Here is a 16,998-nt window from a genome sequence, read left to right on the forward strand (position 1 = left end):
GTGGTGGGGAATGAATGACAAAATTCAACTTCTTTATTTTTTTATTTTTTATTGTGAACCAAAGAGTTCACGTGGATCTATGAGCTAAAAAACGATTTTATCTCAAATTATTGTGCAGATCATAATCTAAATGATAAATGCATAAACAGTATTTTATTGTGCTACTGAAGCTTCATAAATGAGTAAAAAAATACTTGTTGATTAGAGTTATGTTTGCTTAAGATCTTGCTACCGCTGGAGTAAATTAGTGGTTAAATGCAAAAAAATTTCTTCAAGCATAGTTATAATTTTTATAACTGCAAGATTGGCACTTTAAATACTCTTTAATTAAAAGAAAGAGTGCTAATTATGATTTCAAAAGTCAAAATTGAAAATGTTATGAAATTCAATGTGAGGGAGAATAAATTCAATTTTTTACGAGGATTATATTTGAAAAAGTTTATTTGGGTCTTTATTGTTGGATATATGTGTATGTAATTTATTTGGGTCATATTTTATATCATAATATTTTTTTTCAAAACTATAATTGAAACTTTCTCGATTCAGTGTGTATAATTGAAACTTTCACTATTGTTTGCGTTTAATATCTTTTAACAATAATGGTTGGCGTGTATAACTGAAATGTCCATGATTGTTTATTATAAAATAAGTTTGACATTATTTTTTAATTAATCAATCAATTATTAAACTAGTAGAAGACATGTGTAAATGAAAACCTCTATTATTAAGGGTGGCGTGACTCAAAAGACCCTTTTTTTTAAGGTATTGTGTTGGGCTTCAAAAAGCCCATTCTATTTACACATATTTTTTAAAAAAACACTGCCATTTTTGTTATTTATCCTTAAGTGTATTCCTTTTCAAACTCCCCAAAGTCGTATTAATGCTTATATTACCACAAATTTTTAATTAAAATTAATCTTTTTCTTCCCAATTAAACTAAAATAGATTCCACTCTCAGAATGTCATGTTCATTTCATTAAATTATTTGAATTTAATTTTAAAAAATAAACACATTTATAATTTATTTAATAGTGGATAAAATATTTAAAAAAAAACATTTATAAGATATTAAGAAAAAATTTGTAAGAAAAAATTTGTTTCAAAATTATAAGAGAAAAATATTCTAAAAATGACCTTTTAATTTAATTTAATTTTTTATTTTGAAATATTTTTTAAAAATTTCTATTTGTTAACATAAAAAGTAGTTTTAAAAATGACTATTTCAATTTTCATATTTCAAAAATTACTTTTCCAATCGAAAACAGATAAAAGAACGAGGTCTTTCTGATCAATGGAGATGACGTAGCATTGCATATTTATCTAGAATCATTTTCATTTTGATTTTATGTTAGGATCGTGTATTATGAAATTTTATACTATATTATATATTATATATTAAAGTTTATTTGTTATTTAGTATAATTAAATAATTTTTCAAATTAAAATAATTAGTTTATCAATGTTACCTTTTAAGTGATTATTTATTTAATTTAATCATATTTTTCAATTTAATTTTTTTAAACTTATTTATTTTTTTATTTCAAAATATTACCTGCAAAATAAATAAAACCTACCTACAATGAAATTATAAAAATTATTTATACTTTATTTTATAATCATAATAAAAACAATAATAATAATTTTATTATTTTTTATTATCATAAAAAATTAAATATATATGTACATGAATTTTCACTAGTTATATTTGTAACCTACTTCAATGTTATCATAAAACACAATTTGAATTGTCAAATAAATTTAACAAAATTTGGATAAAATGATTAAATTCATACATATCTAAAATTGAGTCAAAATTTTAAAAATGAACTAATTTCAATCTTCACAAAAAATGGTTAAGAGATAAAAATATATTTAACCCATAAAAATATATAAAAAGTGTATTTATTAGTTAAGGAAGTGTATCTAATACTTATGTGTTTTTTGTCTAGGCCATTTTAGAGATGTTAAAAAGGAATTTCAACCCGTGAGTCAATCCGATTCATCACGGGTTCGAGTAGATTGGATTGAAAACAATTCAGTTTTTTTCAAAAATGGGTTGAACTCAACCTGGTTCAGTTAACCTACAGGTTAAACGGATTCGAGCCGAATTGAAGTTGGATTGACCCACTTAGCCCACTAACTTTTTCTTATAATTCTTTTTCTTTTTTTTTAAATATTAGAATGTTGGTCGATAATATTTGAATAGTTTGAATGTTTAATTAATTTGATTGTCAAGTTATATAAGTTGATACTTTAATCTTTAACTATAATCTTCATAGTAAATTACTCAAGCAACCGTCTTATAAATATTTTTTTCTAAATTAGTATGACAAAGATATGTAGCTTTTTAATTTATATTTTGTTGAATAACATGACAGAAAATGTGTAATATTAACCATATTTTTTTGGACTATATGAATACTTTATCGGAAACAATTCATTGGTGGTGAGTATGACAAGAACATTGGTTCTTGATTTTATTATAATTGTCATTTCATAGGTTGTTTAAAAAATTATTTAAATATTTAAATACTTAAAAATAAATAAATAAATAAATATTTTTTTATGTGGATTGGTGAATCAACTCACGCACTAACCCGTGGTGGGTTGAACCGAGTTGTAAAATTTTTGACTCACCATAGAATAAATCGTGTTAGATTCACTTATTTTTAACTCTGCATATAGAAAACTAACCTATGTGAGTCGAATTGGCTCATTTTGATATTTTCTATAAATTCTGATGAAATCACTAACCGCAACCTGGAGCCGAAAAGGTAGGGAAGAAAATCCAGAAAGAGATCGCACAGTGTCATAACTTATGAGAGTTGTGTTCTACATGCTCATTTGTCTAATGTCTAATTCAATCGGTTTAAATAGATTTTGAAAACATATTTTATGATTTGAGAAGAAGAATGATTATTTCCCAAAAATTTAAACCGAAAGAATCCTTGATTTAAAAAGTGTGAATGGGTTATGGGGTTGTGATTTGTGTGTTTGATGATGAAGTTGAAGGGAGGAGCTCGTCGTAGTTGCAGAACGCAGAAACATACAAAGAAAATTTGAATGAATGGTTCTCCGTTTACCTATTACTCACTTCAAAATTTTTTCTTTTCAACCATCTCCGGTCACCAATATCTAATATCATTCAAAATTAAACTTTGCATCAATGAGATGAGAAAGGTTGGAACTACACTGCTAAATATCTAATATCTAATATCTGCGTTGCTGCTACCATGAATGATGAGGTTGCTGCCTTAAAAGCAAGTAATACATGGAATTTCACAAACTGCTATAGGCTGTCATTGGATATGTGGAACGCTATAAAACGAGGCTTGTTGCGAAGGGTTACAACCAATTTGAAGGCAGTGATTTTATTGATACTTTTGCTGGCAAACTTTATGCTGTTCTTGTTGTTTTGCTATTTCACATAATTGAATTCTGAAGTATCTTCATGTTAATAACGCGTTTCATGTAAACGTTTTTATGACAGTGACCTTTCACATCGTGGCTCTCCAGAGGTTAATACATTGGTTTATCACATAAGCTATGCGTGCATATCTTCGCATTCTTCGTTAGTATCGATTCTAAAAATACATTCCCATATTGTTTTTAGTTCTGCATCAAGATCAAGCACGCACAATCTGATACCAATATGTGTAAACACTATTGAAATTGAAATGAGAAATATTACAGTAGCGTAAGGTAATGAAGTTCTTTTATTCAAATATATCATGTGAAGTTTTAATTTTAATTAAAAAAATTTCATGTCCTCAACCTTATATATTTGAATAATTAATTATTTATCTAGAGAAATAAATAAATAATTTGCTAATTGTATATATAATTTATCATACTTTTATATAATAATAATAATAATAATAAATTTTAACTGAAAGGGAAGTACATAATGAAATATGTTTGGTGAGTTTAGATGGACTTTTCCTTGCTATCTTAAAAATAAATACAAAAGATATAAATATTTTTCTAAGATAAGCGCCATAACAACACTATATAACAACAACTCACAATTTATTTGGTTTGAATAAGACAACAAAATTTTGTTTTAGGCGGAAGCTTTAATGCATATAGAATGAATAATTGTTACCTACCTGCTCACTTTGATTGTGCCGAAAAGTTTAAAAAGACTATCTGCTCCTTCATTTTAACTATCACCAAACACCACGACCTAGCTTTATTTGAAACCAGCGTTTGAAAAGTAAACCAAAACCAGCCATTACTTCCTACTATGATGCAACATCATCTCCACGTAACAATCATCCAAACACGACTCATAATCTGGATTTAGATTACTATAATTTCATGTATGCTATCATAAATTAAAACTACACATTGACTGTGCATGAACTCTATGTGATCTCCAAAGTACAATATCTGCTTTCCTGTCCCACTTTCATACTCATTGCCATGCTTCATGTTCACATATTCTATCATTGAGGAGCCAATTTGTTCGTTAATGCTATAAGTTCTTCCTCCTATGGCAGAGATTGAGGTCGTAGTCCTCTTACAAACGAAGCTTTCAAACAAAACTCTGATAAATATTATGAGTAGTAACACCATTGATGTATGGTACAGCAAACATGGCTATCTTTTGAGGAGTTCACAAGTAGCAACAAAGGCAAACCTACACGAGTTAGGGTTTACTCTCTCCCAAACTCAATATCAGCATATAAGCTTAGCTAATAATATTCATCCCACATAGACTAACCTTTCTCAAACCACAAAAGGACCTTCTCTCTAAATTTGAAATTCTCAGAGATCATGTTCTATAATCTATCATCCATTATCCAATCGGTGGATTTCATGTGTTTCAGGCACACTTGGAAGGTCTAACAATTCACCATCTCACATTCATGTTGTATAATTATTTAGAAATTCATCGAAGAAAAAATGTTCTCTAATTTCGACAACATCCAATCTTCTTCCATTCAAACAATTCACACAAGGACACATTCATGTTGTTTTCTACACTACCAGCAGTGAATTGTATAAACTCTTCCACCCCTCTCTCATAATCATCACTTATATATGATAAATTAATTCAACTCTGATCCATATCTATGTTATCCATATCTATGCTATGTAGATATGTAATCGAAATTAGTTTTCTATCAATACATGCAAATCTCATCAGACAATTCAAAATTTAATACAATTATTGTCAATACAATCTCCATTACTTTTCATCAAAAGTTCAAATTAAAATAAAAAGACATTTAAAATTGGAGTACTACACAAATCATTTTATTAAATTTCAAGCAAGAAACTAAGGATCGCTCAGTTAAACACAATGAAACCGTGTAACAAGTAAAAAATAATAAATAATATTTGTTAGGGGTCGGACACCTTAGACTCAATATCAACATGTCTGAACTAAGCAAAGTTTCTCATAACTCAATACCAACACATTTAAATCTATATATACAAAAATTTAAATTTAACAAATATAGAAAAATAAAATTTCTAACCTTAAATGGAGATCATAATGCAGGCATGAAATGAAGATACGATAGAAGAATACGACACCATACTAAAGAACGAGAGAGAATGATGAGGAGGAGACCCCATCAGCACTAGCAAAATGCGACCCACCAGCCACCAACACAAAAGACTCACAGTAGAGAAAAAAGGTGAAGAACACCACAAAGGGAACTAAAAGCGACAAAGAGAGAACCACCAAAGAGGTGAGAAAAATAATGAGAAGAGTGAAGGCCCAAAAATGGTGAGGTACAATGGTGGAGAACGACGGAGGAAGCTAATGTGATCAGACACAATGAAAGAATAATAATGGTGAAAGAACAATGACTAAGAGATAGAAAATAGTGAAGAAATGGTGGTGGTGCAGTGTGCTTCAGCAACAAGAAAACGAGAGAAGAAGTGTTCATGACTAAGGAAGTGAAAAGGTAAAACCTTTTTAACCCTCATAAGAAATTTCACAATAGTTACTTCACCAACCCATCCTGATTTTCTCTTTCCACAATGTTTCTAGGTCAAACCGTCATGATTTTTTAAACTTTCGTGATGTTTTCTAAAAAATCTGTCGTGATTTGGCTTTTTCAAAAATTTAACTACTTTGTATTTATGAACATGTCACTACATTTTGGTTTCACTATGTTAATTTTATAAACGTCGTAAATTCACATCGTTGAAGGACTTTTTGCACTAGTGTCTTAAGCAAACTATTGCAACACCCATCATTTAATCACTTAAAATTGTCATAATCTTTTTATTGAAAAATAAAATCTAATATAAACAATGTCATATTCAAACACCACTATTCTCACTATATTACAAACATTTATAATGGCTAAAGGGTATTAATATTAAAAGAACGGATTAAAAACACATGAGAATTACAAATGTATAATCCAATTCCCGTTGGATGATACAACTATAAATAATGCAAAAGCCTTAAAGAACGTCCAACACATACTTTCTTTGTAAAAGAGGCATTCGTTTATTGGTTTGAGCAACCTCTTGCTTAAAGAAGCACTTTAGAACTCGTAAATCCATAACCTTAAAAGCTTTATCCAAAAGATCGGTCACTATTATGATTTCGGAGATGGAATTGCTAGCTAGAATTATGTCATCTACTTAAACAAGTAATGTTGTAGTGTGTTTTGTGAATAAAGAATGGTAAAAAACATACTGAACAAAACCAATATTTTTTAGAAAATTGGACAACTTTGTATACCATTGTATGATGGCTTGTTTTAAGACATATAAAGATTTTAGCAATTTTCATACCTAACCATGTTTTAAATCATTCATTCTTGGTGGAGGTAGCATATAAATGTGATCATTTAGCTTACCATGGAGGAACACATTGTTAACATCAAGTTGTTTCAAGTGTCAGCTTTGTGTGGCAGCAATGGTAAGGAAAAGCCTTACAATGGTGAGCTTGGCTATAGGGAAAAGGTGTCTAAGTAGTCAACTCCTTGTTGTGTGTATCCTTTTGCAACAAGTCTCGCCTTGTATCCTTCTATCCATCCATAATTATATTTAATCTTTTACACCCACTTACATCTGATGGGTTTCTTCTCTTTCGGTAAATTAGTTATACACCAGGTTTGCTTTTGATCTAAAGTGTGTAGTTTCTTCTTCATAACTTCACACCATGCAAAGGATTTAATAGCTTCATCATAGGTGTGTGTATCTTGTTCATCACTTATATTGTTAACTTCATTTGGAAAAGTAAGTTCAAAAGAGGAATCAAAAACATCATTTTCTTCAACAAGTTTGATGTTACAATTGGAGTTCTTTTCATAGGGAAAAACATATTCATAAAAATTGACATTCCTTAAAATGTGAACTTCCTTACTAGTGATATATAGGACCACATATCCTTTATAACAAATTTATCACCCAGAAAAAAATATATATATTTTCTACCTCTATCATCAAATTTAGTTTTATCTCTTTCTAAACTAGAAACAAAGCTCAAACATTCAAACACTCTCATATAATCTAAACTAGGCAACTGATTATGAACAATCTCATAAGGAGTTTTTTTTTTTCTCAAAATCTTAGAGGTGTTCTATTAATAAGATAAACAACATGGGTAATAGCATAGGACCGAAAAATAAGAGATATTTTACATTGAAACATTAAGTTGCGTGCAACATTCAAAATGTGTTGGTATTTCCTTACACTACAAAATTTTTTGAAGGGTTTCTACACAACTAGTTTGGTGGATAATACATTGACTATCATATAAACTATCCCAAGAAAATTCATATACATTATCCGGTCATATTACCTTAATTTTGCAATTGAATTGATTATGAAAAAGGTTAATGAATCTAATCAGAGCAACCCTAGTCTCAACTTTTTGATTTCGTTAGAAATATCAAAGTATACCTACTAAAATTATCAATAACAGTTAGGAAATATTTATAACCTTAAATAAAAGCAATGTTAAAAGGTCATAATGTAAACTCCATTTGCACAAGGGCTAACTTAGGATCTTTAAGGTTAGAACCATGTAGGAAATTTAGAAAATTAGTGAGAAGGTGGATTGGAAAGTGGCTAAAACTCTAAGTTGGACAATATTTTAGAAACTCACTAAGATAAAATAGTTAAACTCTAATATTTCAGAATACAACTCAACTTATTTCATTGATATAAATGGTTCAACTTATATAGAAACATAGCCATCATAATTACAAAGATCCATTAATTGAAATTACATCCTACTTAATTTAATAACAATCTCAATGCTTAATGGTTGATTGTAATTGAAATTATAAAAACCAAAAGTCATCCAAAAGCATTCAACTATTCATCTTGGTCTCCCAAAGGCTGATGACTAAGTTTTCAATTGGGCCCTTATTACAACTTGACATAAAACCAAACTAAAGCTCATTAATTGATTAACCCATAACATAATTTGGTAAGCCAATTTTACAAAGGATTGTGTCATTATTTAAACAAACTAATCACTTGAAAAATGAAGCGATGTGGCGCGTTAGTCCTCCTCCATTTGGGCCATGATACAATTCACCACATTGGTCTTTTCTCCTTGAAACTCGGAATTGTATTCTAATATTGTGGAAAACACTTGTTGAAAAGCTTGTTTTGCTTTCCTTTATCTAGCCTTTTTTATAGGTCCTTTAAGTCCTTTAAGTGGATCCTTACCCTTGCTCATGGTCATGTCCACATTCGGTCCCTTTATGTATATATGAATGAGATCAAAACTTTGTTCAACACGAGTATAGCTATGATTGAAAGAAAGATTATGTTGTTTAGCAAAGTGATACACATCACAAACACATTTTTCTTGAAATTGAACATATCTAAAGTTATGACTAATATGTTTCAAAATCTTATCAGAAGAGTGGCCAAGCTTGAGGTGTTAGAGATTTTTGTCATCGCTTTATCTACTCATTCCTTGATTTGCATCCAAAGCATTAACAAAGTGATAGCAAGCTCCTAGCCATGGGACCAATCACAAGAAGCATGACCAAACACATTCAAGAAGAGTTAAAGTCATTTGTGGAAGGTGTGCCCAAGATCTTATTCTCTTGTGCCACTTTGGGGCACTTTTAGTAGAGTAGGCTTATTTTGGGTCTTATATCATGAGCCAAGTAGTGTAGGGTTCTGGTCAACATGGGTCAACATAGGTCAACACCCATGGTTGACCTAAAAGGGGCGCATATTATGGTTGACTTTAGAGTCAGCATGCGCCTATAGAGCCTTGTTCTCCAAGCTTGAGAGGTGTCCCATCTTGGGAGGTAATGACCATGTGTCCTCCTCCTAATGGAGAAGATTTCTCCTTAGTCGTGGCCATGTGTCCTTCTAACCATGGAGAGGATTTTCCCATAATAATGGCCACATGTCATCCTCCTAATGGAGATGACTTTTCCTAGGCCTCCAAGCTAGTGTAATTAGGGTTTTGCTTTTCCAAATTTGGAGCCACCTCTAAGGTTACTTGGCTAATAAATAGAGGTGTCTCCCCCTTGTAAAAATTACTTTGATATTAGTAATGAAATGCTGCCAAATTATTAAGCCAACTTATTTTTCTCCAAAGTCAAGGCTAGAGCATCCCATGTGGTATCCTCTAGCCACCTTCCTCTAGAGTTTCCCAACCTCTCTAGAGAGCACCCAAATACCACATTTCCTTCACCTAAGTCACTAAAATCGAGAGTATCAACCATCCTTGGACTCATCTTCTTGCTTAGAGCTTCCTAGCTTAAGGAGGAAGACATTAGAAAATGTTCTACTTATGCAACCTTCAAGACATATAATCCATTTTGTAGGTCAGTCTGTCTAATCATCTTCCAAGATTTCACATCTTGTATCTAACCATCCTTAGAAGTAAAGGTTAGTTTACAAATATAGGAATTAGTGATACATTGTACAAATAAGAGATTAAACATGAATTCAAGTATGTATAAGACATATTTTAAGGAAAAGTTATAAAAAAACTTCACAATTCCCTCATTTTTTTTTGTAACATATGATCCATTAGGAAGTTTGACCCGAATAGGTGTTATTCTATGAAAGTTTACAAAATGTGATATATGATCAATAGCTTTTGTATCTATTATCAAAGAAATATTACCATGCTTACCTTTAGCAAGATTTTTAGTCTTAAACTTGCCACTAAAATTGTTCCCCTTATGTCCAATGTCTTACTATGTTTGTTCTTGGGTAAACTAATTTAACTTAGCATTTGAATTTTGTTGATTGGTTTTGTCTGTACTATCAGTATTTGCATCATTCATGTCAATCTTCCCATCATTAATCATATTGTTCACTTTTCCTTAATAATCACAATCACCCTTATGCTTATACCAAGTAGGAAAACCATGCTTTAAGTAGCATTCCTCTATAGTGTGGTATAATTTGTAGTTGTTGGTGCATTGTTTCCAATTATTCTATGCATGACCTCTTCCATGTCCTTGAGTCTTTTGCTTCCAATTTCCTTGGTTTCTAGATAAATTTATGATTGAAATATTTTTAGTGAAAATGTTATTTGTGAGTTGTCTTTCTTGTTGTATGACAATCAAGAAGACCTTGTTAATGTTTGGCAAAGGTTCCATTAGCAATATTTGCGTCTTGACTTCTTTATGTTTGACAACGTTCTTGGTCAAAGAATAATTGCACTTTATCTTACATGTGCAATTTGGAAAAGGTCTTAAAGATTCTAGTTCCTCCCACAAAACTTTCAAATTTGTAAAAAATGCTTTAACACTTCTTTCTCCTTGTCATATGGAATGTATATGTTGTAGGAGGTCCGAAATTCTAAAACGATCTCCCTTGGAGAACATTTTTTTCATGTTTTCCTAAAGGGTCCTAGCATCTTCAATGTAAATAACACTTTGTGCAATCTATTAATTAAGAGTTATGGTGATCCAAGAGATGAACATCATGTTGCATCTTTTCCAAACTTCTTGTAACCCAGAATCATCTTGTAACCCAAAATTATCTTGAGGAATAAACAAACATTCGTCGATAAACTTCATGTTATTCTTTGAAAGCAACACACGTCGCAATGTCATGCTCTAGGGATGATAGTTTGTGCAATCTAGTTGTTGATTGATAAGATTCTAGGATTCTCTCCTAGATGTAGATAATAAGGACTTCTTAGGTTTTGATACATGTCCATCGCGTTTTGATTGGTACTCGTCGATGCCATAAAACTTGAAACCTTTTCAAAGAACAAGTGAAAAAGACACAAGAAGAAAAGAAAGAATGAACTAATGAGATAAAGATTGAACCGAGAAGATAAAGAAAGAAAAAGATTACAGCGGAAGTAAAACAGGCTATACCCGCTTTGATACCATACCGATTTTTTTCACAAGGTGGATAACAAAGAAAGTTGTACCTAATCGACACTGTTTTTAGTATGGAACCAGACGATCTCAAGAATCCTCTGTGTCGATCCTCCCTCCGCTCCTCTCTGGACTCTCCCTGGATCTGCTCGTTGCGTGAACTCCGAGGGTGGGGTACCTGTAGGCACTCTGACGCTCAAGTCAAGTAGTGATTCGATATGAGGCGTATGTAGCAAAGTGAGAAAAGCATACCTCTGTGTAGTCATTAGACCCTAATTTATATTAATCTCTTAGCAAACCTATTATTATTATTTGTGGGTCGTTCGTATTCGATGATCAACTCTTTCCTTTCTGACTAAGATTGTATACGTCGGTCTTTCCTTATTTACTGAGATTGTTCGTTTGTACCTCGTCAAGGATCAACTCTTTCCTTTTTGACTAAGATTGTTCGTCTGTACCTTGTCAAGGATCAACTCTTTCTTTTTTGACTGAGATTTGTTCTCTATATCTTGTCAAGGATCAACTTTTTCCTTATTTAATGAGATTACGCGTTACTCCTCTGCACCTCTACAAAACAGTCTCATTTTTCATCCATAACATTATTGGGCCAGGATATACACGACCAAATGGGTCGAGATATACCCGGCCTTCTTACCTTGCCCATGCCCCTATGGTGCTTTATGTTTTGTTGGGCTTGCAAAGCGAACACCCTCCATCGAGTCGAGATGTGGCCAACCCTGTCTGGGCAAGGATAATCCCGACCATCTACGCATCTAGTTGGGTCGGGATGTTACCGGCCTACACCTACAAAAGTAAAACACAAGTATGCATAAAATGTTAAAGAATTTTAATAGGATATAAAGTATCATATGAAAACAAACACACAAATACAATTACTAGAAGTGTATAATTTTTCATATCTTTATTCATGTGCAAGGAGAGTGATACAACATGTATAGGAGAAAGAAAACTCACACTACCTTATAATAATGTGTGAAGAGAATAAACTCTAATTACTTTACGTATAAATTAGACATTAAAATTATGTTTAATATAAAAAATATCATTATAAATTCCTAAATTATTGATATAAGATTCGTCCCCTTTTTAGTTCCATCTCTAAATACACACGTACACATTAATTAGAATCAACCACACTTGATGATAAAGGGAAATTAAAATTGCTATGAAAAGGGTTCAATGAAGCAATGACAGCTAAATATTATAAGGACTAGTCTTGGATATCAACAAATGAATAACATACTTAGAAAATTCCCCATTTTATGTTACTCTTTCCGAGACATTGTGATAAAATAAAACACCTAAATGTCTCTCGATAATTTGGATGTCTCACATTATTTTATTTTATTTTACTTTATTTTTCATAGTGTCCAATGATCATTCTTTACTTGTCAATTTTGTGTACATGTTAATTGCATTGTGGTCATTTTCTGAGTACATGAATTGCAAGTGAATGTTCCAGAAAAGAAGATGAAACAAGTTAATTTGAAGCGAATTGCTGTGATGATTAAGTGTGAAAAGACTAAGCAATTGTGACTTCAGATTTAATATCCTAAAGTGATAGGTGTACTTATAATTAGGAAACTATAGCATTGAAAATGAATGAGGAATTTTTCAAACAAATTAATAGTTTGATAAAAAAGATATATATGCACGTTTGAACAATGTATTATGAAAAATGAAAAATGAGAAAATCCATTTTATTATTTGTTTACACTAATGAAATTTAAAATGTAATCCTCACTTTAAAAATAGATTGAAAATAAAGTTAATTTATAAGATATAAATAAATATAATTATCAGTTTACAAGTTAATTTTGTAATAAAAAATGTATTTAAACTCATTTTTTTATTGATTGTTATAAAAAATATTACAATTAAAGGTTTTTTAGAGAGGAAGATTGAATAATGGTTAAAGTTAAATAATAGTGTAACAACTAAATCCGTATTGAATGAGGATGTTCATGTTATTAAAAACTCAAAAAGAGTATCTTAATTAACGTATGTAGTGTAGTTATATTTGGGTGACACGCGTTTTCAGAATTGAAAACTTTGAGTAGGGATCAATTCATATCTGCTCTACCTAATTGCCTTGGCTCATGGATTTAATTATGTAACAGCGAAAACGACACTACCTAATTATAAAACACAATAATTGATTCATATTTGTTACCATTTCCATTTTCATAATTTTCCTGTTCACAAATCCATGAAGTGGATAGGATAGAGAGAAAGACACATAAACTACAAAATTACAAGAATAAGAGCAGAAGGGGTAGAAAGTGCCGATTTGTGTTTGGCTCTAAAACATTACATGCAAACATCAATGAATGTACAAGTACAAATTCTGGTGAGTAAATAGTATCACAGTCAAGTCACACCCTTTTTCATTATGAAAAATATATATAACTAAAAAGGGTAATTTAAAAATTTAAAATTAACTTTGAGAAAAAAAGTTCCTACCTAGACATTATTATTATTATTGTTATTATTATAATGTAAACGGTGTAGTTAACTTGATGTAAACGCCCATGTGGATGGTGGACCATGGAAAACTATGAAACGGAGTCCACAAAGTGCTGCTTTTCAATTTCTTAATGACATGTACACTGGCAACTATTAAATATTAAACAAATATGCATTATTGGTTCTTCACAAGGGATAATTTGTTGTTTTGGGACCCAAACCTCAAAAGAAGGAACTTTCCTATATACCCTTTCCTTTCTTTTGCTTTCCCACTTCATGGACATTGGACAAGTTGTGACACCCTCCACCAAAGCCTACCATTTCTTTTTCTCTTTACTGAAAAAAATAAATTATACCAGCCAGATTCCCCCCAAAGAGGGGTTAATTGTTTGAAAGAAAAAAAAAATGGTTGAATATATGTGGAGTATATATGCATGTAGCACCAAGTTTGAGGGTAAAAAGAAAATAATAAATTATTGATTAATTAGGAGGCAAAAGGTGCCCTATGAGGAATGCCTTTTCTTCGCCTTGCGTTTGAAGCAGGTGGAGAAGGCGTGGCCGGGTACATGTCTTGTTGTGAGCCTTCACGCAATTCTTCTTCTTGGTGATGCCTTGAAGAAACCAATCTCCTTGACATGCCCTCCATTGTTGGTGTCTCGTTTTTAGAATCCAAATCCCCATTTCTCTTTATTCCCACAAGCTATATATTTCAAACAATACTTGGCATTAATTATTTTAATTCATTATGCCATGTTCGCTACCAATATAAATATACCTCTAAGATTGTTATTATAAATGTATACCAAAATGTCAATGGAAGAAGATTAGATAAATAGATAGCTATACGCACATTCATTCACACATGATGATTAATGGCGGTGGAAATATAATTATGATGTTGATGGGCTTTCAAATGTAGGTGACGATGTACGGGTGGTGGGTGTTATCCCCATATGACAAAGGTAAATTGAGATGTGAATTATGCTCATTTTGATAATGATATGATATGAACAATGGTGTATGGTTGTGTGAGAGTGAAATTAAACTAAAATAATATCAATATTAATATTAATAATAATAATTAATCAAGATAATGTCTCACCTTACACCCCAAAGAACAGAACCGAAATGGGTCCAAGAGGCTTCTTCCACAAATCTCACAAATGTGAGCAACGCCTTTCCCTGACTTCGGTTGAGGCCTCTCGTTCAGAAACAAAACTCTCGCACTGTTAATCACATACGTTTGCACTCCACTGATGTCCAACACCTTCTGAATTTCCGACACCCTCACCACATCGTGATACGAAGATCGCCTTATCTGATAATAATCAACAATCAACAACAACGATAACACACAATCAGCACAATCGGCACAATCACGGAACACACAGGTTTGACTCTGACAGAAAACGCAAATGGCAGCAATGAGAAATTAAGTAAACGTAATTATGCAATGCGATTCCACCTGAATCACTCGGTGATCTTTGTGTCGCGAGGATCGGCAATAGAAGCAAAACGCATCCTCGTTACAATCCAAACAAAACATGTTACATTCGCTTCTCGCAGCGTCTCCATGAACGCGACACACATTGAAAAACGATGTGGTTAGGAGTGGCTCAAACCATGGAGGCACCACCATTGTCGCGTCCTGCTAAAAAAATCGATAGCAAAAACAAAACAAAAAAATCAACAAACACAGAAAAGAATGATTTAGTTGTATAATTGGAGTGGTGTGTATGTTGTGTAAGATAAATACATGCACATACCATGGCAGAAATTGATGAAGAATGATGTAATGTGGTTCAATGGTGGAGTGAGGAAGGCATTGAGCTGTGAAAAGTAGAACGGAGAAAATGGAGAAATGAGAGAGAGAGAGAGAGAGAGAGAGAGAGAGAAAGAGTGAAACTAAGAATTCAACAAGACAGAAGAAGCTAAGACTATAGAGACAAAGGGTGAATAAAGAATTGGGGGTGGGAATGGAGGGTTGAGATTGAAATAGGTGGCTAAGGTGAATGAAAGGCGTTGGATGCGAATGAGGTGAAGTGTCTGTGCTTACGCTACTTTGGATCTTGTTTGCGTCTCGTTGGAAGTGGCACAAGGTTGGGTCGGCTACGCATCAGCATCACCTCCTCAAATAGCTGTATCTCTCAGATTCATCCACGATCAGGGAAACCACTCTCCACGTGGCATCACATCCACCGTCCAAAATCCTTTTCTTGACCCACTTTCCCATGCTACGCCATCACCTACTTCATCCAAACTCCAACTACAGACACATATACACACTCATACATATGTCACCTTAGTTTCACACTAATAATAAATAAATTAATAAATTAATTATACCAGATTTTAATGCTCTTCGTACCGCTATGGAATAAATTCACTTTCTTAATCTATTATTGTTGGGGTGCGTGATTAAAAATTATATTTTTATGCCTTTATTAAGTCACAGGCGTAATTAAATTTAAGTACACAGTTTTTTTTTTTTTTTTATACTTTATGTATCTGTTGCATGTATTTGTTCCTTGGAGACTGTGATGTAAAAAAAATGATTTAATAATTATTGAAGAATTTTGAGAAGAAGACAAAAGGATGAATGTGTTATTATTAGAACTTTATTAGGGTGGGCTTTGAAAGAAAAGGGTGGTTTGGGATTTGGCATGCCATATTTGCATGGTCTTTATATTTTGACGTAGTAAACGTGATACACTGTATCTATAGTCATCACATAATTACATAATTACATGGTAGTTGGGGAACATATAGAATATTTTTCTCCTCCTCATCAATAGTTTAATTCAGATTAAAGGTAACTCATATATATTTATTACAAAAATTAAGTTTAAAATTACCGAGTAATGTTTTAATAATAATAATATATTTTGATATTGCGTGTTTAGTAAATTCTTTAAAATTCTAAACTTGTTGGCCCGTGTATGTTAATTTATGTCTAATAATTTAGTTAGATGTAACCCTTTGGTGAATAGACTAATGATGAAATTTGTGAAAAATAAAAATGCAAAAAATAAATGGAAATAATTGTAATATTAGTCAGACAAATATTAAGTCATTTATATTGCCTATTAAGTCGTTTATACTAAGGTTGAAATAACTAAGGAATTATTATTTTTTAAAATAAATTTATAACTCTTAAAAGTGATTACAGGAAAACGAAAACTCAATCTGAACCATATTATTTATATCCTATAACCGT

At 31.7% G+C, this 16,998-nt stretch overlaps 1 protein-coding gene across 2 annotated transcripts; it reads right to left on the reverse strand.

Annotated features, from left to right (window-relative positions):
• Positions 1-13,882: 13,882 nt before the first annotated feature.
• LOC114190258 lies at positions 13,883-15,847 on the reverse strand. Of its 2 annotated transcripts, none has more exons than XM_028079070.1 (4): positions 15,548-15,847; positions 15,247-15,429; positions 14,884-15,099; positions 13,883-14,481 (listed from the first exon to the last, which is right to left on the reverse strand). In XM_028079070.1, exons 1-4 carry the CDS (start codon positions 15,548-15,550, stop codon positions 14,266-14,268), a joined length of 618 nt encoding a protein of 205 aa, XP_027934871.1. In that variant the 5' UTR covers positions 15,551-15,847; the 3' UTR covers positions 13,883-14,265. The 2 variants fall into 2 exon arrangements, with proteins under 2 accessions (XP_027934871.1, XP_027934870.1); XM_028079069.1 differs by having other exon boundaries at positions 15,247-15,432; positions 15,548-15,844.
• Between the last annotated feature and the right edge of the window lie 1,151 nt (positions 15,848-16,998).

Source organism: Vigna unguiculata, chromosome 7, assembly GCF_004118075.2.
Source record: "Vigna unguiculata cultivar IT97K-499-35 chromosome 7, ASM411807v1, whole genome shotgun sequence".
NCBI classification, from domain to species: domain Eukaryota; kingdom Viridiplantae; phylum Streptophyta; class Magnoliopsida; order Fabales; family Fabaceae; genus Vigna; species Vigna unguiculata.